This window comes from Jaculus jaculus, chromosome 15 (genome assembly GCF_020740685.1).
Source record: "Jaculus jaculus isolate mJacJac1 chromosome 15, mJacJac1.mat.Y.cur, whole genome shotgun sequence".
Classification (NCBI taxonomy): domain Eukaryota; kingdom Metazoa; phylum Chordata; class Mammalia; order Rodentia; family Dipodidae; genus Jaculus; species Jaculus jaculus.
The window spans coordinates 57,051,554-57,075,498 of NC_059116.1; the positions used below are offsets into that span (position 1 = coordinate 57,051,554).

General features: G+C 37.6%; 1 protein-coding gene across 1 annotated transcript in view; it reads left to right on the forward strand.

Moving 5' to 3' along the window:
• Dnajc1 (DnaJ heat shock protein family (Hsp40) member C1) overlaps positions 1–23,945 on the forward strand; it is a 258,114-nt gene that overhangs the window by 120,226 nt on the left and 113,943 nt on the right. The window contains exons 7-9 of the mRNA XM_045134760.1: positions 13,929–14,094; positions 14,906–15,003; positions 16,772–16,865. Coding sequence (XP_044990695.1) covers positions 13,929–14,094; positions 14,906–15,003; positions 16,772–16,865 — 358 coding nt within the window. The remainder of the gene's footprint in view (positions 1–13,928; positions 14,095–14,905; positions 15,004–16,771; positions 16,866–23,945) is intronic.

Consider the following 23,945-nt stretch of genomic DNA (forward strand, 5'->3'; position numbering starts at 1 on the left):
CTGCACAGGCGGGAAAAGTGGCTCCAGCAGCTCGGCCAACCGCCGCAGCCACGGCGCACCAGAAAGCCTCCAGGCTCGGCTTGAGCCGCCGGAAAAGCCAGGTGCGGGAGCTTCCCCTCACACCACGCTCTCCGCAACTCGGGAAACGTGAGGGGAGAGCAGCAGTGAGCAACGGAGGAGCAGACCGCGAGGTAGAAGAAAGCTTGGAGCAGCGAGAGAACCAGAGCAGCTGCGGCTCCCTCCCCTCCCCCACCACCTGAGCCCAGCTCCAGCGAACACAGCAGCGGCCCGGGACCCGGCCACGCCAACTTGGGCTGACAGCAGGACCCAAGCAGGAGCAGAGTTCGGCAGCAACATCAGCGGCTCCAGCACCGGTAACAGCAGCCCCAGCAGGAGCAGACCCAGGAGTGGCAGCAGTGGCAGACTCGGCAGCAGCAGCTGCAGGGGGAGCAGTGGCAGTGGACACAGCAGCAGCAGCTTCAGCAGCAGTGGTGGCTCCAGCAGTGGCAGCTACAGCAGCAGCAGAGGCAGCAGCAGCGGTGGGTCCAGCAGCAACACCTTCAGCAGCACTGGCTACAGTCCCAGCAGGGGCAGCTTGAGCAGCAGCAGTTTCAGCAGCAGGGGTGCTGATCTGCAGGGCCACACGTGCCAGGCTCGGTTTGGCCTGCAGGAAAAGCAAGTGCCCAGCTCCAGAAATCAGAACAGCAGCCCAACGACCCAGGCAGCAACTCGACTGAGACTAAAAGCATCCAAGGTAACTGGGATTGCACCAGGGAAGGGTCTCACTTGGTCGCAAGCTGACTTGGATCCCTCAACAGACCAGAAATCTTAACCTCTTTGTTGATAGAGGATCTGGTCGTTATAATAACTACTCTTGCATACATTCTTGGGGCTGTTTTTGATTGAATGTGTACAGTGTTTAGTTAAATTTTAGAATCTACCTGTATTTTATTCCACTCAGCCTGCTTGAATACTCCTATAGCAGGGAAACTCAACCCCTAAGAACATCTTTGTAGATACTCTTGAGAGTCTTAAGAGCCACACCTAACACCTTAAGGTCCTACCCTGAAAATATATTACATCAAATCAATTGATACAGCTAAGAATACACAGCTAGTTAGAAAATCCAAGCATTAACTTAATCCAAGATGCAAAAATATATACATTATAACACAAGAAACACTAAAAAGCAAGACGATATAAACCCACCTAAAAGTATTAATGCATCAGAAATGTCCTCCAGTGAGAAAGAGTTAGAGGAAATGCCTGAGAAAGAGTTCAAAAGAATGATTGTAAATATGTTCAAAGAAGTCAGAGAACAAATCAAAGGAGTCAAAGAGGAACTTAAAGAGGAAATCAAAGGAATCAAAGAAGATGCAGGACACCAATTTCATGAAATAAAGAAGGCAATACAAGACATAAATAAGGAAATAGAAATAATAAAGAAAAACCAGTCAGAATTACTACCAATGAAGAACACAGCTAATGAAATAAAAAACTCTGTAGAAAATCTCACCAGTAGGATGGATGAGGGAGAGGACAGAATATCTAAGCTAGAAGACCAGGTGGCAGACCTAATGCAGTCCAACAAAGAGAAAGACAAACTTATAGAAAAGTATGAGTGGGAATTTCAAGATATTCGGGACACTATGAAAAGATCCAATATAAGAATTCAGGGCATAGTAGAAGGAGAAGAACTCCACTCCAGAGGCATAGTAGGCATCTTCAACAAAATCATAGAAGAAAATTTCCCCCAAATTGGGAAAGAGGTGCCAAAGCAGATACAGGAAGCCTTTAGAACCCCAGCCAGACAACCCCAGAAAGAACCTCTCCTCACCATATTATAATCAAACTTCCAAACACACACACCAAAGAAGAAATATTGAAAGCAGTTAGAGAGAAAAATCAAGTTACCTACAAAAGCAAGCCCATCAGGATTACAGCAGATTATTCAACACAAACTTTTAAAGCCAGAAGGGCTTGGAGTGATATATTCCAAGTTCTGAAAGATAACAACTGTCAACCAAGGTTACTTTATCCTGCAAAGTTATCCATTCAAATAGATGGAGAAATAAAGACATTCCATGACAAAAGCAGGTTAAAGGAGTATTTGAAGCAAAACCAGCTCTACAGAAAATACTTGATAGAATCCTCCATGCTGAACAAAAGCAAAAGCACACATATAAGGAACCTAGAAAAAACAAGCTATACTCAAATACCAGTTAAAAGAAGAGAGCACAGGTAGAACCAGAAACACACACACACACACAAAATGGCAAACATAAATACACACCTTTCAATAATATCTCTTAATATCAACGGTCTCAATGCCCCAACGAAAAGACATAGATTTGCAGACTGGGTTAAAAAGCAGGATCCTACAATCTGTTGTCTCCAAGAAATTCACCTTTCTACAAAGGATAGACATTATCTTAAGGTGAAAGGTTGGAAGACGGTGTTTCAAGCAAATGGGCCTAGAAAACAAGCAGGGGTTGCTATCCTAATATGAGACAGGGTAGACTTTAGTCCGATGTTAGTCAAGAAAGATAAGGAAGGTCACTTTATACTGATTAAGGGCACACTCCAACAGGAGGACATTACAATCCTAAACATATATGCCCCTAAAATGGGGGCTCCCAAATTCATCAAACAAACACTATTATAACTAAGGTCACAGATAACACCAAACACAGTGGTGGTGGGTGACTTTAACACCCCACTCTCATCAATTGACAGGTCATCCAGGGAAAGAATAAACAGAGAGGCATCTGGACTAAATGAGGTCATAGAAGGAATGGACCTAACAGATATATACAGGACATTTCATCCAAAGGCTGCAGAATATACATTCTTTTCAGCAGCACATGGAACATTCTCTAAAATAGACCATATATTAGGACACAAAGCAAATCTTAACAAATTCAGGAAAATTGAAATAATTCCTTGCATTCTATCTGACCACAATGGAATTAAACTATAAATCAGTAGCAACAAAGGCTATAGAGCATACACAAAATCACGGAAACTAAACAATACACTACTAAATGATGAACGGGTCAATGAAGAAATCAAAAAGGAAATCAAAAAATTTATAGAGTCAAATGATAATGAGAACACAACATACCAAAATCTCTGGGACACAATGAAGGCAGTTCTAACGGGTAAATTTATAGCCTTGAGTGCCTATATTAATAAATTAGAAAGGTCGCAAGTAAACGACCTAATGCTTCGCCTTAAAGCCTTGGAAAAAGAAGAACAAGGCAAAGCAAAAATCAGTAGTAGGGAAGAAATAATAAAGATTAGGGCAGAAATAAATGAAATAGAAACAAAAAGAACAATCCAAAGAATTAATGAAACAAAGAGTTGGTTCTTTGAAAGGATAAACAAGATTGATAAACCCTTAGCAAATCTGACCAAAAGAAAGAGAGAAGAGACACAAATTAATAAAATCAGAGATGAACAAGGTAACATCACAACAGATTCCAGAGAAATTCAAAAAATCATAGGGACATACTATAAAAGCATATACTCCACAAAGTATGAAAATCTGAAAGAAATGGATGATTTCCTTGATCTATATGACCTACCTAAATTAAATCAAAATGAGATTAATCACTTAAATAGACCTATAACAAACATGGAGATCCGAACAGTTATCAATAATCTCCCAACTAAAAAAAGCCCAGGCCCGGACGGATTCACTGCTGAATTTTACCAGACTTTTAAGGAAGAGCTAACACCATTGCTTCTTAAGCTTTTCCAGGAAATAGAAAAAGAAGGAATTCTACCAAACTCCTTCTATGAGGCCAGCATCACCCTGATACCAAAACCAGGCAAAGATAGAACAAAAAAAGAAAATTACAGACCAATCTCCCTCATGAACATAGATGCAAAAATTCTCAACAAAATATTGGCAAATAGAATACAAGAGTATATCAAAAAGATCATTCACCCTGACCAAGTAGGCTTTATCCCAGAGATGCAGGGATGGTTCAACATACGCAAATCTATAAATGTAATACATTACATAAACGGGTTGAAGGACAAAAATCACATGATCATCTCATTAGACGCAGAGAAAGCATTTGACAAAATCCAACATCCCTTCATGATAAAAGTCCTACAGAGACTGGGAATGGAAGGAATATATCTCAATATAATAAAGGCTATTTATGATAAGCCTACAGCCAACATATTACTAAATGGGGAAAAACTGGAAGCTTTTCCACTAAAATCAGGAACAAGACAAGGGTGTCCACTGTCCCCACTTTTATTTGATATAGTTTTGGAAGTCTTAGCCATAGCAATAAGGCAAGAGACACACATAAAAGGGATACAAATTGGAAAGGAAGAAATCAAGTTATCATTATTTGCAGATGACATGATTCTATACATAAAGGACCCTAAAGAGTCTACTAGCAAGCTGTTAGAGCTGATCAAAACCTACAGCAATGTAGCAGGATACAAAATAAATACACAGAAATCAGTAGCCTTCATATATGCTAACAACAAACACACAGAGGATGAAATCAGAGAATCACTCCCATTCACAATTGCATCAAAAAAAAAAGAGTACCTTGGAATAAACCTAACCAAGGAAGTAAAGAATCTCTACAATGAGAACTTTAAAACACTCAAGCGAGAAATTGCAGAAGACACTAGAAAGTGGAGAAACATCCCTTGTTCCTGGATTGGAAGAATCAATATCGTGAAAATGGCAATCTTACCTAAAGTAATCTACACATTTAATGCAATCCCTATCAAAATTCCAAAGGCTTTTTTCATGGAAATAGAAAAAACAATCCAAAAATTCATTTGGAATCACAAAAAACCTCGAATATCTAAAATAATACTGAGCAACAAAAAAGAGGCTGGTAGTATCACCATACCTGATTTTAACCTATACTACAGAGCCATAGTAACAAAAACAGCATGGTACTGGCACAAAAACAGACATGTAGATCAGTGGAACAGAATAGAGGACCCAGATGTAAGCCCAAGTAGCTATAGCCACCTGATATTCGATTAAAATGCCAAAAATACTCATTGGAGAAGAGACAGCCTCTTCAGCAAATGGTGTTTTGAAAACTGGATAAATATCTGCAGAAGGATGAAAATAGATTCTTCTCTCTTGCCATGCACAAGAATTAAGTCCAAATGGATTAAAGACCTTAACATCAGACCGGAAACTCTGAAACTGCTAGAGGAAAAAGTAGGGGAAACCCTTCAACATATTGGTCTTGGCAAAGACTTTCTGAATACAACCCCAACTGTTCAGGCAATAAAACCACAGATTAACCACTGGGACCTAATGAAATTACAAAGATTTTGCACCGCAAAGGACACAGTAAAAAAAGCAAAGAGGCAACCTACAGAATGGGAAAAAATCTTCGCCAGCTATATAACTGATAAAGGATTAATATCTAGGATATACAAAGAACTCAAAAAGTTAAATAATAAGGAATCAAACAAGCCAATCAAAAAATGGGCTATGGAGCTAAATAGAGAGTTCTCAAAGGAAGAAATACGAATGGCATATAAGCATCTAAAAACATGTTCTACGTCACTAGTCATCAGGGAAATGCAGATTAAAACTACATTGAGATTCCATCTCACTCCTGTCAGATTGGCCACCATCATGAAAACAAATGATCATAAATGTTGGCGGGAATGTGGAAAAAAAGGAACCCTTCTGCACTGCTGGTGGGAATGCAATCTGGTCCAGCCATTGTGGAAAACAGTGTGGAGGTTCCTAAAATAGCTAGAGATTGATCTACCTTATGACCCAGCTATAGCACTCCTAGGCATATATCCAAAAGACTCATCACATTTCCATAGAAGTACGTGCTCAACCATGTTTATTGCTGCTCAATTTATAATAGCTGGGAAATGGAACCAGCCTAGATGTCCATCAACAGATGAGTGGATAATGAAGATGTGGCACATTTAAACAATGGAGTTCTAGTCAATGGTAAAGAAAAATGAAGTTATGAAATTTGCAGAAAAATGGATGGACCAGGAAAGAATTATACTAAGTGAGGTAACCCAGGCCCAGAAAGCCAAGCGCCACATGTTCTCTCTCATATGTGGATCCTAGCTACAGATGACTGGGCTTCTGCGTGAGAATGAAAATACTTAGTAGCAGAGGCCAGTAAGTTAAAAAGGAGACATAAAGGGTAGAGAAAGGAAGTGAGGAGGATACTTAATAGGTTGATATTGTATATATGTAATTACAATGATTGTAATGGGGAGGTAATATGATGGAGAATGGTATTTCAAATGGGAAAGTGTGGGGGTGGGGAGGGAAGGAATTACCAGGAATATATTTTATAATCATGGAAAATGTTAATTAAAAGTTAAAAAAATAAAAAATAAATAAATAAAAAGAAAACAAGAACAACAACAACAAAAAAATACCTGGCGTGGTGGCATACATCTTTAATCCCAGCACTCGGGAAGCAGAGGCAGGATTGTCATGAGTTCGAGGCCATCCTGCACTTACATAGTGAATTCCAGGTCAGCCTGGGCTAGAACGAGACCGTACCTTGAAAAAAATTTTCTTTTAATGAAAGAGCACAGTTAGCTTTATCTTCTACAGCATCACCTCATAGTGGTAACTGAATACATTTTGCTGCCACAGTTGCTTATTATAAGCATTTGTTTATTAAATTGTCTTAAAGGTGGAAACTTGGGGGCTGGAAGGATGGCTTAGGAGTTAAAGGCATTTGCCTGCCAGCTGGGGTTCAATTCCATAACCACCCACAGAAGAATGCATCCATGTAAAGAGGAATGCTAAAAGTGGTACAAGTATCTGATGTTTGTTTCCAGCAGCAAGAGCACACTCACACACACACACACACACACACACACACACGAGCACATGCACAAATAAATAAGCAAAACCTTTTTGTTTATAGAATAGTTTTCTACAGGAGTGCTCTCAGCACTGCAATATCCGTCACACCTTCCAAGGCTCAGGGTCTATTGTGGAAGAGGTGGCAGAAGGAATGTAAGAGCCAAAGGAAGGGTAGGACTCCTTGCAACATGCTCCCACTAGACACAAAATGGCCTGGATATCCATGACCTCACAGTGCTACTACCTACACAAGACCATCATAATAGAGGAAAAGATCATGATATCAAAATAAAAGAGAGACTGATTGAGAGGAGGAGGTGATATGATGGAGAATGGAGTTTCAGAGGGAAAAGTGGGGGTAAGGAGGGCATTACCATGAAATATTTTTTATAATCATGGAAGTTGTTAATAAAAAAATTGAAAAGAAAAAAAAAAGTATTGTTTTCTACGCTGCAGAATGGCTCTGAGGTTAAAGGTGCTTGTTTGCAAAGTCTGATGATCCAGCTTTGATTTCCCAATACCCATGTAAAGCCAGATCAACAAAGTGGTGCATGCACCTGGAGTTTGTTAGCAGTGAGTGGCAGGAGACCCTGGCATGCCCATTCTCTCAATCAATCACTCAATCTCTCTCTCTCTCCTCTTGAAAATAAATAATTTTTTAAAAAAACCAACTTATTTTCAGAAGTATATAACATACTGGCAGGATGGTTTAGCTGTTAAAGCACCTTCCTGTGAAACCTAAAGATCCAGGTTTGGTTTCACAGAACCCACTTAAGCCAGATTCACATGGTGGCACATGCCTCTGGAGTACATTTGCCTTTGCTGGAGGTCCTGCCCCCCTTGCTGTCTACTAAATGAATGAATGAATGAATAAATAAAATACTTTAAAAAACTGTATAACCTTTTTTAAAAAGGCAAGAAAGTTTGCACTTGCTAGAAATCAAAAATGATCCCACTTACCTCTTGCCTAGTTCCCTAGACCTGTTTCTCCATAACTAGGACCCCTCCTGGGAGGGAAGTCTTTCACAAGATTTAAACATTGTGCTTAGTCAAGTTCAGCCCCCCAGAACTTGGTGCCAGGGCTCGTCTTTTCCTGAGACAGCCTAACCAACCAGCTGTCCCTCTGGTTCACCTGAGCTAGAAGACAGCCCACCACTATAGGGTTATAAATACCATTGCAAGGGGAGGGCAGGCTCTCTTACCACTTGGGAACTTCCAGCTATGGGTGAGTTTATGTTTCTAGCCCTTACTCTTCACATGGGTTCTTTATCGCCTTCTAGCTCCCCACATGGCAGGAGCTCCTTGAATTTCTTTTTCTCCACGATTTTTCCAGGCCGTCCACACAAGATCTCTAGCCACATGGGTGATTTCCCTTGGCTTTGTACTTTCCTCAATAAATATAATTTAATAATGAAGCAAAATAAAAAATAGATATAACCTACCATTTGGAAAATTATCAGAAGATGTTTCCTTTTTATTTTCACTGAAAATCGTACATATATAATAATCAAATACCTTATTTATAATGTTTACATTTGTAAATAATTACATTATATTTTGGTGGGAAAGAGAATAGCAATGAAGTGAATAAAAGGGATAGCCTTTATTTTGTCTTCAGGAAAAAAAAGTTTTCTTTGGTAATAGCCTTATTTAGGTATAAATTGCATAGCACGAAAGCTTCCTGCTTTAAATGTATAATTCAGGGATTTTTAATAAATGTAAGGAGTTTTATATAGCAAGGTCACTGTCCTGTTTTTGAACACTGCCATCATTTCAAACACATTCTGTCAAGGGCTAAGGATGTAGCTATTTTGTAGAGTGGCTGCCTAGTGTGCACGACGCCCTAGGTTCAGTCCATCTCTGAATAAACTGGGCCTAGTGGTACCTACCTGTAATCTCAGCACTCAGGAGGTGGGGGAAAGAGGATACAAAGGTAAAGATACTCTCCTGCAGAGTTCCAAGGCCAGCTTGGGATCCCTGAAACCCTGTTGAGAGGAGGGGAAGGAAAAAAGAAAGGAAGAAGAGATCAAGAGAGAAAAAGAAAAGAAGGAGAAGGAAGTAGGAAGAGATGAATTTTTACTACAAGATGTTCATACCTCTGTAATCTTTAGCACTTAATCCCAGAATTTAGGAGGTACAGTGAGGAGGATCAAGAGTCGGCAGCCAACCTGGGTGTTGCAGTCAGGTTCGCATTGCTGGTAGAAATCACCCAACCAAGAGCAGCTTGTGGGAAAAAGAGGTTTATTTTGGCATACGGGCTCGAGGGGAAGCTCTACGATGGCAGGGAAAACAACGGCATGAGCAGAGGGTAGACATCACCCCCTGGCCAACATAAGGTGGAAAATAGCAACAGGTGTGCCAAACACTGGCATGGGGAAACTGGCTATAACGCCCATAAGCCTGCCCCCAACAATACACTGCCTCCAGAAGGCCTTAATTCCCAAATCTCCATCAGTTGGGAGCCTAACATTCAGAACACCTACGTTTATGGGGGACACCTGAATCAAACCACCACATCCCACCCCTGGCCCCCATAAACTGATAACCGTACATGATGTAAAATGCAATGTATTCATCCAACTTTTAAAGTCTCCATAGTCGATAATACCAAAAAATAACCTCAAAAACCCATAATGGCTCAGAATAAACATTCACACTGCAAAACATGGTATTGGGCATCGCATAGAAATACTCAAGCAATACATGATTTAAACAGGGCAAATACCAAGCTCTATAGGTTCAAGTCCAACAACTCTAGCCAGTGACAGTGACAAGTCTTATAATTCTAACCAGCAACAAGTCTCTGAAATTTCAATTCTGCCCCTCCAGCTATGCTACTCACAGTCCTGGAAAACTTCATCTGGGGCCACCAGCTTTCCTTAGCAGCCATCCTGTGGTCCCAGAATCTCCACTGGGTCTCCATTGCAATCCATGGTTCATCCTCATGGCCCCATGGGGTGTCCATGCAGGCATCCACCAAACCTCCTTCACATTGCCCATAACCATTTCCAAAACACAAGACCATGTTGCAAACTCAATGATCCTGTCTTTTCTGCATTTCTTATACTCCACAATACCAGGTAGGGTGCCAGTTTGTTAATCCAGGGGGAATAAAGCAGACTTTGAAGAATAGAACACTCCTTGAGCACTCAGGTCCCTTCAAAAGAGTTTACATTCTTCTTGTTGCCCCAGTGCAGGTCAGATGGCCCAACCCCAAAAGTGGTACTCTGTCAAACAATTTGCAGGTGAATGGGCAGCGGTTTAGGCCCAAAGATTTCATTTTTTCTGTGCCATCCCTCTGCTCACCCCAGTTCATTCTATGCAATGCAACCCTGCACAATTTCTCAGGACATAGGCATAACAGCAAGCCTCACACCAACTGCTAGTCCAGTCTAAGCAAAGCTCGTTCTCACCCTCATAAGCCAAACCTCACAGTCCATAGTTCTTACTGCATTTAGGTCTTTATACTCGGATCAGAATAGTCCATCAAGCTGTACTTAGAGTACTGTAAGGCATATCTTAGGCCAAATTTTCAAATCCTTCTACATCCCTCTTGAAAATCAGCTCCAAAGCTGAAAGCCACACAGTCAGGTGTCCAGGAGCTATCTAACTCCTCTGTACCATTTTACTGTTTATATGAACATATTCCACTGGTAATTATTTTTTTTAAGATTTTCTTTCCAGTATTCATAATAGATCAAATATGTTTGAATGCAAATTTTAGTATAGAACTTAATTAGTGATCATTGCAACAATCATTTTTTTATATTTATCATGTACATTTTACAAAAATCAAATGAAAAAAACAAATGTTTGTCAGTATGTTAGCTATGGTGAATTGCTCAATTTGTGTATTAAGTTCCAAAAAATTCCTTTATAATATGGCTTTTTTGCATTAGTGATATTTTTGCTTTAGAGATTTGCTTCTATCTTATTATACATATATAAATTTGCACACTTGAATAGTTTGTATCCATCTCAGTTACAGAGCATCTTAATGTTGTGTTTTACATTTAGTATAAAAAATAATGAAATGAGTTGTGTTGACAACACAAATGTCTTCTCTTGAATAATTTATGAAAACAGTGTCTGTGTGTATTTGTCTTTTCAATGCTCCTATCAGGAAAGTAATAATTTATCTTTTAGTAGCAAACATTTTGAAAATTGAGCTATAATAGATGCTATCTTCCCTTAAAGTGGCCAGTCATGTGAGCTGTAATGTTCATTGATAGCAAAATCAATAGAGCATTGATTCTAAGTTTAATCCTTAGACACTGTTGTTTAGAGTGACAGACTTAGCCTAGTAAATACCTGGTGTATTTAATGTGCTCATTGCATGAGATTTTGCCATCTTGAGTTTAATTGTATACTAAATACAATTTGTATGCAAGTTAGAAAAAGAGTAGCTATTAGCCGATAATTAGCATCTTATGCAATGATAGAGGTGTGAAATATTTGATTGGTTTTTAGTTTATGATGTCATCTGTGTTTTCTTTCAATATAGTTTTTGTTGTTGTTGTTTTTCAAGGTAGGGTCTCACTCTAACCCAGGATGACCTGGAATTCACTTTGGTGGCCTCAAACTCATGGCTGTCCTCCTACCTCTGCCTCCCAAGTGCTGGGATTAAAGGCGTGCACCACTATGCCTTGCTCAATATAGTTTTGATCCAGAATAGATTTAATTATTACAAGGAATTGTCTCCACTTTCTGTACTAATAACCATATTTTTTAGATAAAGTTATTTCTTGAGAGAGAGTTGCTGAAAATGATGACCTTTATTCACCTTTTTTTTGTTCTCATAAATTTGAGGTAGAATAAGAATTTAGAATGAATGGGGGGATTAACATTTGTTGGACCTCATTTCAATGTTATGATCTTGTATTGTACTAATTGAAGCCTTTATAATGCATATGTGTATTAAAACAAGGCAGGTTTTAGAAGGTAGGTTTAAATGAAAAAACTTTGAGAACATAAATACTAATTTTATGAAGTCATATTTTGATGTTAGTACTTAAGAAATACTATAAATACTATAAAAGATTACTGAGCGCCAAATTTTGCTTGTCTCTGCCACTGTAAGACCATGTTATAATTAGACTTTTATAAGATGCCCTTTTCTTTTACAGGAATAAAGATTTGCTAGTAAAATATATTTTATATTAATAATCAGTAGTTTTGTACCAAAAAGTTCATATAACAACCTTCTGCTTTTTTAAAGCATATCTCCAAGGTATCAACTTAATAACTATCAAAGTAACTACTGCAGTTGTTGCATTTAAATTGATTTACATGTCAAGACTGGCAGATTAGCAGCTGTGCTATTATTCCTAGGTTGGTCAATTTACTTGAGTAAAACCTACTACTGAGCTCTACTGACCCTCCAGAAATAGGCCCTATTTCTGTTCCTATAATTAGGCCTGTGACTAACTCAGAATATTTTTAATTAAATCATTTTGGTCAATGTGTTGCACCAAATTAAGCCTTTCAGTGAAGGCTTAATTCTAGAAATAGTGTGATTAGAATATTTAATGAGTTTGAGTTGTGTTCAGTAAGATTAACTGGTTGGGTATGTTGAACATACTATGTGTGTGATCATTTTGAATTTCACAATTATAAATATTACTCCTTATTTTTAAGCTTAAAAATATTTGCCTTAGTAACTGACAGGTAAATTTAAATTCAGCTGAAATTTTATTTTATTATTTATTTATTTTGGTTTCTCTAGGACAGTAGGGTCTTGCTCCAGCCCAGGCTGACTTGGAATTCACTATATAGTCTCTAGGCTAGCCTTGAACTCATATTGATCCCTTCCCAAGTGCTATGAAATTTTATTTTAAAATAATGTTTTTTAGCCTGATAGTACCAAGAATGATGATTTAATGTATTACAAAGAAGGCTGTCATTTCCTAATATTGGGCCCTTTCAGCAAAAGACATAGATGAGGAAATGGCTACTTACATGTTTACAAATAAACAGCTTTTCCTGACCCCACCCCACTTCTCTTATTTGTGATCTGTTTGTTTTTTAAAGTGAGGTGAACAATACAAAATTGAAAGACATTCCTGTTATAGACTCTGACCTTATTAAGAAGCTTTGATAGAGCTGGGTGTGGCATGGTAACTCATGCCTTTGATCCCAACACTGGGAGGCAGAAGTGGGAGGATCACTGTGAGTTCCAGGCCGCCCTGAAACTAGAGTGAATTCCAGGTCAACCTGGGTTAGAGTGAGATTCTACTTCCAAAAAAAAAAAAGAAGAAGAAGAAGAAGAGGAAGAAGAAGCTTTGATAAAATAATGTAAATTATATGTATAGTTCACCATTTAACTACCATTATTTTGAGGGTAGAGATTAAAGTGCTGACTAAAGGGCTGGAGGGATGGCTTAGCCGCTAAGGTGTTTGCCTGTGAAGCTAAAGTACCCAGGTTCAATTCTCCAGGACCCACGTAAGCCAGATGCACAAGGGGCACATGTGTCTGGAGTTTGTTTGCAGTGGCTTGAGGCCCTGACACATCGATTCTTTCTGTCTGCCTCTCTTCTCTCCCTCTCTCTCTCTCTCAGCTTTCAAGTAAATAAATACAGTTTAAAAAATATTAAAAAAGAAACTTAAAGTGCTGAGTAAAAAAAACAATTATCCTGAGTTTGAGTCAGTTCATGTTATCCTTGAAGCATAACTCTGATTTCTCCCATCCCCTTCTAAGATCCTACCTTTTGTTTCTGATTTCTCTGATGGGCAATTTTGTATAGACACTGGTAGACAGGTAGAACCTATATAGTTTTTAGAATGCAAATGCATTATGGAGTCATCATTGGATGCTGTAAAACAAGACTGGTATCCAGAGTGTATTACCACAGTGGGCCTTCCTGGAGGTTGTCAATTTGGGAGCCACATATGATGCTTAGACTTTACTAGACACTATAATGCTTATAATCTGTATAAATGTTACCTGCTCAGGAGAAATTCTTTTCTTTTTAAATATAGATACAAATAAAAGTTTTGTTGTTGTTTGGTTCTTGTTTTTAATTTTTTTTTATCTTAAATACCTCATGAAAAACTTAATTTGCAACTGTTGTAGGTATGATGATATACTGATCAATGGACTTCCAGATTGGCGACAGCCTGTGTTCTACTACAGGCGGGTGAGAAAAATGAGCAATGCTGAGCTGGCATTACTCTTGTTCATCATTCTCACAGTGGGGCACTATGCTGTTGTTTGGTCAATCTACCTGGAAAAGCAGCTGGTAAGTACTGGTGATAAGTCAAGTAACCCAGCCTTCTTCATTTTATATGGAATTCTAGACATTTATTTCTCAAGTGATAAAACACTTCTATTTTTCTGTATACATGCCTTATTATTATAGTTTTATACTCAATAGTTAAGTGCTTGATTTATTTCTTAATCAAGAACACACATGAAGCCAGGCATGGTGGCACACACATTTAATCTGAGCACTTGGGAGGCAGAGGTAGGAGGATCTCCAAGAGTTTGAAGCCACCCTGAGACTACATAGTGAATTCCAGGTCAGCCTGTATCCTACCTTAAAAAAAAAAAAAAAAAAAAAACTTGATTAAATAAAGTTAAGATTTGAGATGAACAGATGACTTCAGAGATCAATTTGTTCAAAATATTATTATTGGTCTACTATGGTATATAGCTAATTTTGTTACGGAGTTTTATTTATATGCTAAAGATAATCAAATATACTTATCAGCATTCATGAATTAGCATCTGTTTACTCATTCCTTTCAAAGTGGTATTATTAAAGTTTCATGAAGAGAAAAGGTAAGTTGAATGCTTCCTTTTCTTAGAAAACTTTGCTTGCCATGGAGGTATACATGCCTGAGAGTACCAGACTTCTTATGTGTTTAAGGACGGATACCATGGCAGCAGTTATTGTGAAAGATTGATGATTTTCCTTAATCATGTTGGGCCCTTTTGTACATTTAACTAAATGTTCCCCTAAAGTGTTTACCCTTCACAGAAGAGTTTTGGCAACATTTGAAGAGTACATGTTCATGATAATGTATAACCAAAATTCTTTCCACATGAAGGATGAACTGCTTGGTAGAAAAAAGAGAGAAAAGAAAAAAAAGACAAGTGGCAAGAGTGTGGATGTATCAAAACTTGGTGCTTCAGAAAAAAATGAAAGGTGGGAACATACAGAAATATTACATAATGCAAGCTTTTCAAATGTTTCTAATATGGTTCAACTTCATACACATGTCCATTCAGATAAGCTTTCACATCTGTAGTAGGTTTATAAAGGCATTTGTGACACCATTTATAAGCCAAATTCTAATCTTAAACAAAATTTCCACTGTTTTTTTTTCTCCCTGTAAAGTACTTACATGTATTAAAATAGTATTAAACTCTCAAATTCTGAACTTTAGAAAGTGTCACTAGAAGAGTATGTCTCTGCTTAGAAGTGGTAAGTAGAAAGGCAGAGTGATATACAATAGACTCAAAAAGATACCACCACCATTTCATCTATTGATTCATAGAAAGAAACAAAGGGTTTAAATAGTCCACACAGCAAGGCAGGCCTGGATCAATATGTGATAGAGATCGGAGACTATTCTGCCAGTTTTCCATTCTGATGATATCAGTGAGTAATGCTTCAGTGAACTGCAAATAACATTAATTTTTATGTATTACTTTGCTTATACTATAGTCTTCATATCCGGTTTTCAGCACTTGGGAACAGTTTGATGTTCATCTTTTCCAGTTGAAGTAATCATAAGGTTTAAGAATTTATTTTTCAGAATTAATGAAAGCCCAGGTGAGAAAGAGGGCTTTTTAAAAAAAATATTTTTAAAATCTATTTTTATTTTTATTTATTTGAGAGAGAGAAAAAATGGGTGTGCCAGGGCCTTCAGCTACTGCAAACTCCAGATGCATGTACCAACTTGTACATCTGGCTTATGTGACTCATAGGGAATCGCACCTGAGTCCTTTGCCTTTATAGGCAAGTGCCTTAACCAGTAAGCCATCTCTGGGCCCTAGCTTGTTTTTTTCTTTTTTAATCTTTGTATCTTTTGTTTGTTTGTTTGTTTTTGTTTTTCGAGATAGAGTGCTACTGTGGGCTGACCTGGAATTCACTGTCTCAGGGTGGCCTTGAACTCACTGTGATCCTGATCCTACCTCTGCCTCCCGAGTGCACCACCACGCCTGGCTTAATTTTTATATCTTTTTTAAAAAAACTCTTGTGTGGATTTTTAAAAGATTTTATTTCTTTTTAATTTGATAGAGACAGGAGAAAGAGAGAGAGAATGGGTGCACTAGGGCCTCTAGCCATTATAAACGAACTCCAGACAAATGTGCCACCATGTGTATCTGGTTTACGTGGGACCTGGAGAATTGAACTTGTGTCCTCAGGCTTCACAGGCATGTGCTTTAACTGCTAAGCCATCTCTCCAGCCCCTAATCTTTATATCTTTTTTTTTTTTTAATTTTTAATTTTTATTTATTTGAGAGCAACAGACACAGAGAGAAAGACAGATACAGGGAGAGAGAGAATGGGCACGCCAGGGCTTCCAGCCTCTGCAAACAAACTCCAGATGCGTGCGCCCCCTTGTGCATCTGGCTAACGTGGGACCAGGGGAACCGAGCCTCGAACTGGGGTCCTTAGGCTTCACAGGCATGCGCTTAACCGCTAAGCCATTTCTCCAACCCTAATCTTTATATCTTGATAGGAACCTTCTTCCCCAAATTGTAGCCTAGGTTCTTGTTGTTATTGCATTTGTTGATCTAGTTCATTTTATAACTGAGTAAATCAGATTGTTAGCTGTTATAAATACTTTATTGGATACTTTCTTCATATTTTTTGTTGAAGTAGACATTCAGAAAGAATTCATACAGATATTTTGTTCCCCAACTTTATCTTGCTGATTTGTTGTTTGTGTTTCCCCTAATTTTAGATTGCTAATAAAACCACAGTGGCATGATTTGCTTCCATGCAAACTTGGAATTTGGTTTTGTCTTACACTAAAAGCATTGCCTCATCTAATCCAGGTAAAATGTACTCCTTTCATATAATATTAGATGCTTTTATATTTAATTATTCATGAAATAACTTGGATCTGTTATCTGAATGCTGACATGCATTGTATGCTTCATAATACGTATGTTAACCTTAACTTAGAGTAGTTCTAAGGTTATTTGGATGCTTATTTCTATAATTATCTCATATCTTGCTTATTAGAATTCCAAGACACTGAGAAAAGGGAAAATAGGTTATCTTTAGGACCGATGTAAAGCAATAAAAATTTAGTCTGCTATTATTAAAGACATAACTAGTACAAAAGAAGAGTACTGAACTTATTACTCAGTTGTTTTAATGGCATTCAAGGACATTTTAAAAATTATTTACTTGCAAGCCCTGAGAGATAAAAGAAACAGAAAAAGAGAGAGACAGGGAAAAAATGGACACACCAAGCTCTCTAGCCGCTGCAGACAATCTCCAGATGCATGTGCCACCCCATGAATCTGGCTTTGCCTGAGTACTGGGGAATTCATGCCAGGTCTTTTGGCTTTGCAGGCATTGCCTTAACTGCTGAGCCATCTATTCAGCCCCTCAAGTGCATTTTTAAGAAAGAAAAAGAACACTATGTATATGAACTTTTATATATTTCCAGAAATATATATTGTTTCCGATTGTATTTTGTAGCTAAGAAGTATAGGGACATTTTTGATCAAATAATAAAATAGGGCCACAGGTATGACAATTTTCCTTTCATTCTTTACATTTAGCAACTAGTTATATTTTACTAAATTGCTGCTGTACAGATTTTAAAAAAATATTTATTTGAGAGAGTGAACAGGCACACCAGATCCTCTAGCCATTGCAGACAAACTCCAGATGCTTGTTCCGCCCTGTGCATCTGGCTTTATGTGGGTACTAGGGTATTGAACCTGGGTCCCTAGGCTTTTCTGGCAAGCACCTTAACCGCTGAGCAATCTCTCCAGTCCCAGATTTTTCTTTTCTTTCTCTTTTTTTATTTTATTTTTTACTTTTCCTTTCCTCTCCTCTCTTTTCTTTTCATTTCATTTCGTTTTTGAGATGAGCCCAACAGAGTGGAATTTTTTTTAATGCAAGAGAGATTGAGAATTGGTGCACCAGGGCCTCTAGCCACTGTAATCAAACTCCAGACGTGTGGATCTCCTTGTGTGCTTGCGTCACTGTGCATCTGGCTTACTTGGGACATGGAGAGTCAAACATGAGTCCTTAGGCTTCTCAGAATAGCGCTTTAACTGCTAAGCCATCTCTCCAGCCCCCAGATTTTTACTTATTAGAAAACTCCCAACATATAAACATAATGTTTGGAATTAAATGTAAGACTGCTTAGTGTGTGCAGATTTTGAGGCTAAAAGATCATAATTTTGCAGAAGATATGTTTTATTTCAGAACACAGGTGTTTATAAAATAGAAAGGCAGTCTACCCACTTTATATTCATACACCGGAACTGTTTTTCCTAATCATTTGTAGAAGGTAATGACTCCTACTTTGTACTTTGTCTCTCCTTTTCTTCTCATTATTAACATTTTTCTATTTGAAATGAAAATTACTAATGTGCTTCTTCCTAGCCTGAGAAATTAGTTAGCTGCTGGTCTAACAACACAATTCATGGTAATGCTTATTTCTTGCAGAATCTTTGGTTTATAGTTAATAAAAAGAGCCGGGTGTACACTTGAGAGGCAGAGGTAGGAGGGTTGCCATGAGTTCGAGGCCATCCTGAGACTACATAGTGAATTCCAGGTCAGCCTGAGCTAGAGTGACACCCTACGTTGAAAACCCCCAAAAATATAAATAAATAAACAAATAATACATAGTTAATAAATAATAGTAATATAAGAACTTCTGTTTTATTTATTTGGGAAAGAAAGGCCGAACATGGTGGTGCATGTTTTTAATCCCAGCACTTGGGAGGCAGAGGTAGGAGGATCACTGTGTGTTCAAAGCCACCCTGAGACTTCACAGTGAGTTCCAGCTCAGCCTGGGCTAGAGTAAAACCCTACCTTGGAAAAAAAACAAAAAAATGAATAAATATATTTGGGAAAGAACTTAAATACTTGCATGCCATATCAGTAAAAGTTAATAAAAGAGACAAAGTATATTTGTCATACCGTATGTTTATAAAAATATGTAACTAAGAAATATTCTTAGGATATTTTTGTAAATTTTATTTATGTTTGTGTGTGTTTGCATGCACATGCATGAGTGCACACCAGCGTGCCTTCTAACTGCAAGTGGAAAGCCATATGTGTCACTTTTTGTGTCCAGCTTTATGTGAGCAGCTGGGGGAAGTGAACCCAGACGAGCAAGCTTTGCAAGCAAGCACTTTTATTTAGCCTTGAGCCATCTCCCCATCCTCATTGTTTTTAAAGTCTGGTGGTTTTCTCTAACTTTAGAATCTGCAGTAGACAAACGAATGTACATGAATTCTAAAGTATAATCATGAATACAGCATAAAATGCTGTCTTAAACTCTTCATTTATAATAATTTTTTGTTTTGTTTTTCAATGTAGGGGCTCGCTCTAACCCAGGCTGACCTGGAATTCACTATGTAGTGTCAGGGTGGCCTTGAATTCATGGCGATCCTCCTACCTCTGCCTCCCGGGAGCTGGGATTAAAGGCGTGCGCCGCCATGCCCAACTTGTTTAATTTTTAATTGTAACTTTAAACCAAGTAATTTGAAACAAGGTTTATCTGGTAGGTAGCATGCAGCATAATTTGCTATTGTAGAATTAATATATTGTAATGATTTAGATGTACAGTTTACTTTAAATTACCTGTTTGTGGTATCTATAATGAACAGATTAAATAATTGTTTTTGCCTTATAAACTTTTTGAAAATTTGTAAAAATAAAAAATTTTATGAAAAAAATCTTTTTTTTTCTTAAAACTCTACATTCTTTAACTATCTAGTAAGTTTGAATTTTGAAGTTTTCACTTACATTAGGTAATTTTTGCATTTCAGCTTTTACTTAGGAATTTGCATTGAAAATGGGTGGGGGGGGCTGGAGAGATGGCTTAGTGGTTAAGTGCTTGCCTGTGAAGCCTAAGGACCCTGGGTCGAGGCTGGGTTCCCCAGGACCCATGTTAGCCAGATGTACAACGGGGTGCACACATCTGGAGTTCGTTTGCAGTGGCTGGAGGCCCTGGGTCGCCCATTCCCTCTATCTGCCTCTTTCTCTGTCTGTCTGTTGCTCTCAAATAAATAAATAAATAATAAAATAAAAATTAAAAAATAAAAACCCTTATAGCCAGCACGGAGGCCAGGCATGGAAGCGCATGCCTTTAATCCCTGCACTCCGGAGGCAGAGGTAGGAGGATCACCTTATGTTCAAGGCCACCCTGAGACTACATAGTGAATTCCAGGTCAGCCTGGACTAGAGTGAAACCCTACCTCGAAAAACCAAACCAAAACAACAACAACAAAAACACCTTAATAAACTTCTATTTTTACATTTTATTCTTGTTTTCTTCTGATAAATATATTAAAATTTATGTAGTCAAATTCTTCACATTTTTCTGAAATAAGACAAGTGTAAATCATCATAATTTATTGCTTTGGTAGTTCAGTGGCAATTAAATGGCAATTCACCATTTAAGTTTCTTGTTATCTCATATAACATTTCTCAGTGCTATAACTTGTAAAATTTATTTAGGTGAATATTGCTTAAAGTTGTAAGTTGTTTATGTTGTTATATCTTCATCCCATCTTCTGTTACTACCAAGCTGATCTAACATAAACATGGTTAGAATTTAAATTATTATAAAGTTTCCAGCATGCATATCCTTTACCCCATCAGGATTAACAAGTTGTGTAACAACATCAGTAGCTGAATAGAGACAGGGATCAGATGAATGGATATAGATTTTGAAAAAAAAATCGTTGCCTAAGAGATTGGCGGTTTATAGAAGTATCTGTTTATGGAAGCATCCTCCCATTCTCACATGGAGACTACAAACTGTGGGCAGTCCTGGTGATTACCCACTTAAAATGACTACCATTCCTTCCTAGCCCCTTTGCTCACTAGGACTGTATCAAGAATCAAACCAACAAAATATTCACTACTATTTAAATAGGCGGAAAAGCCCCTAAGAGGAATAAGAGGCATTTGTTGGAAGCTGAGTTGCCTGCCTTCCTATTCAGAGTTAAATACAGATTTTTTGAAGGATGAAGGCAACTATTTTTAGGGCTCTTAAAAAAAAAACCCAGGGCTGGGCGTGGTGTCGCACGCCTTTAATCCCAACACTTGGTAGGCAGAGATAGGAGGATTGCCATGAGTTCGAGGCCACCCTGAGACTCTATAGTGAATTTCATGTCAGCCTGGGCTAAAGTGAAGCCCTACCTGAAAAACCAAAACAAACAAACAACACACACACACACACACACACCCCAAACTTTTATTTTTAGAACTTTCAGGGCTGGAGAGATAGCTTAGCAGTTAAGACACATGCCTGTAAAACCTAAGGACCACGGTTTGATTCTCTGGGTCCCACATAAGACAGATGCACATGGTGGTACATGCGTCTGGAGTTCCTTTGTTGTGGCTAGAGGCCCTGGCACGCCCATTCTCATTCTTTCTCCTCTGTGTCTCAAATAAATAAACATAAAAACTTAAAAAAAAACTTGCAGACATATATGTAAATGCACACACACACACATATTTTGTTGTTGTTTTGTTTTTTCGAAGTAGTGTCTCACTCTAGTCCAGGCTGTCCTGGAATTTACTGTGTAGTCTCAAGGTGGCCTCAAACTCAGCAATCCTCCTACATCTGCCTCCCAAGTGTTGGTATTAAAGGTGCACGCCACCACACCCTGCTAGCAAGCATATTTTCTATAGATAATATTTACACAAATAAGAATAGAAAAGCTGGTCTGAGTTTTTAACAGTTCTGAAACAACACTACTACAAAAAGACAGAAATGTAAGAAAATTGGAAAAGCCTCATAAAATAAAACAAAAATTCTTTATTTCTACCTTCTTGAAGGAAGGCATGAGGTGCAGGTACTCAGAGATCCAAAGAGAGAATATAAACTAGAATTTTCTAGTTTTACTGGCAGATGTAGAAAAGATAAAAGTCATAAAAATGTTAAAGATATGTATGTAGTCTTGCTGATCCATATTTTGTAGCTGAAAAATACTTGTGTCTTAGATTGGTAAAGAATTTTGGTCAAAGGCTATAACTAGTCCATGATAGAAATGAAACATAAAACAGATAAAAATATATTAACATGTAAAAAATATAAAAACCAAAAAAAACAACACATGTAACAATGGTTTAGCAGATAAGGATAAATAAATATAACTATACAATGTAAAGGTGCCCATGCTTACTAATCACATAGAAAAATACTCATAAATTCTTTAAGTTAGCCAGAGTTTTAAATGTAAAATCAGCACTTTACTTGCTATATATGCAGGCAAACTGAAGGTCTTCAAGAAATTCAAGCATGAAGAAAGTTGGTTCTAGAGGCTCTCATGATTATATGCATATTGATTATAAATTCTTTGAGAATAAGAACTGTTTCTGTTTGGAGAAATGTAAACTCTATACTTCTGATCTAGTATGATGGAGCTAAACCTAGGTGGCTGGGAGCACTAATGAAAGCAAGCATTCATTTATTGAATATTTATTAAACTTCTGTCATGTCACAGATAGCATACAAAGGCTTTTAGGGTGAACAAGAAATATATAACTTCGTATGTTGATAATCTTGAGTTTATTTTGGTCTAAAAATTATTTTGTATTTCTTTTCTTCACTTGATTAGCACCTGAGGGATAAGGAGAAAAAAAGTGGAAAATAATTGATCTTTGTAAACCCTTTTGAATGTATGAATTCCTTTAGAACATGTATTAAAGAATAATCACTCTCTCCTTGAATACAACCTAGATTTGCCTGTTTTATTTTTGGCCAATTTTTTAATAATTAGGAAATGCTTCTTTTATCCAAAGTCAAAACTTCCACCTCTAGAACCATATATAATTCACACCATTCCCCCTATAATGAACCTTAAAATAGTTTCTGGAAATTACCATATTATCTTTAATCTACTCATCTCCTATTCCTTGTAAGATAAAAGTTTCAAGTTGCCTGGCCACTTTATTTTTGTTTTGTTTTCCAAGGTAGAGTCTCATTCTAGCTCAGGCTGACCTGTAATTCACTATGTAGTCTTTTTGTTTTCATTTTACTTTATTTTTATTTCAACATAACATGCAGTAAGAAAAAAAAAAATTAACAGAGTTTAATACCATTTACAATGCTTATCACTGTGTAGTGGCCTCAAACTCACAGTAATCCTCCTACCTCTGTCTCCCGAGTGCTGGGATTAAAGACATGTGCCACCACGCCTGGCTTTCTGGCCAGTTTTATTATTTTCCATTTAGAATCTTCCTGTTTTAATATATCTTTAATTGTATTATACTTTGCAATACCCAAGGTAGGTTGGAGCATAGTACAGTAGAATTATTGAGATTGTAGGTTTGTTAAAGGAATATTGTTTCTTGGAAGAGACATATTGTAACAATAATTTCAAAGTACAAATAAGATAACAAAAGAAAAACCATAAGAAACATTTAAGTACATAAAAATGTGAAACATTTAAATACAAAAAAATAGAACAAATGATATATATATTATATATATATTATACATATATATATATTTTTTTTTTTTGGTTTTTTTTTTTTTTAGTTTTTCGAAGTAGGGCTTCTCTCTGGTCCAGGTTGACCTGGAATTCACTATGTAGTCTCAAGGTGGCCTCGAATTCATGGAGATCCACGTACCTCTGCCTCCTAAGTGCTGGGATCAAAGTGTGTGCCACCACACCCAAGAGTGCAACAAATGATTCTTTGCCTTGAGCAAACTGAGAATGAACTAAGGAATGTATAATAACACATTTAGAGTTGATTAAGGTGATTGGTGCATTACAACCATTTGATAAGTTTGGGTTTGGAGCATATGAGTATTTCAGAGAAGAGCATAGTGGATATATGTGCTGTAGCAAGGAAAAGCAACATCACTGGAGAAATGCTCATTTTGGCAGGACTGCTGGGAAGAAGCAAGCTGCTGCTGTCCAGCA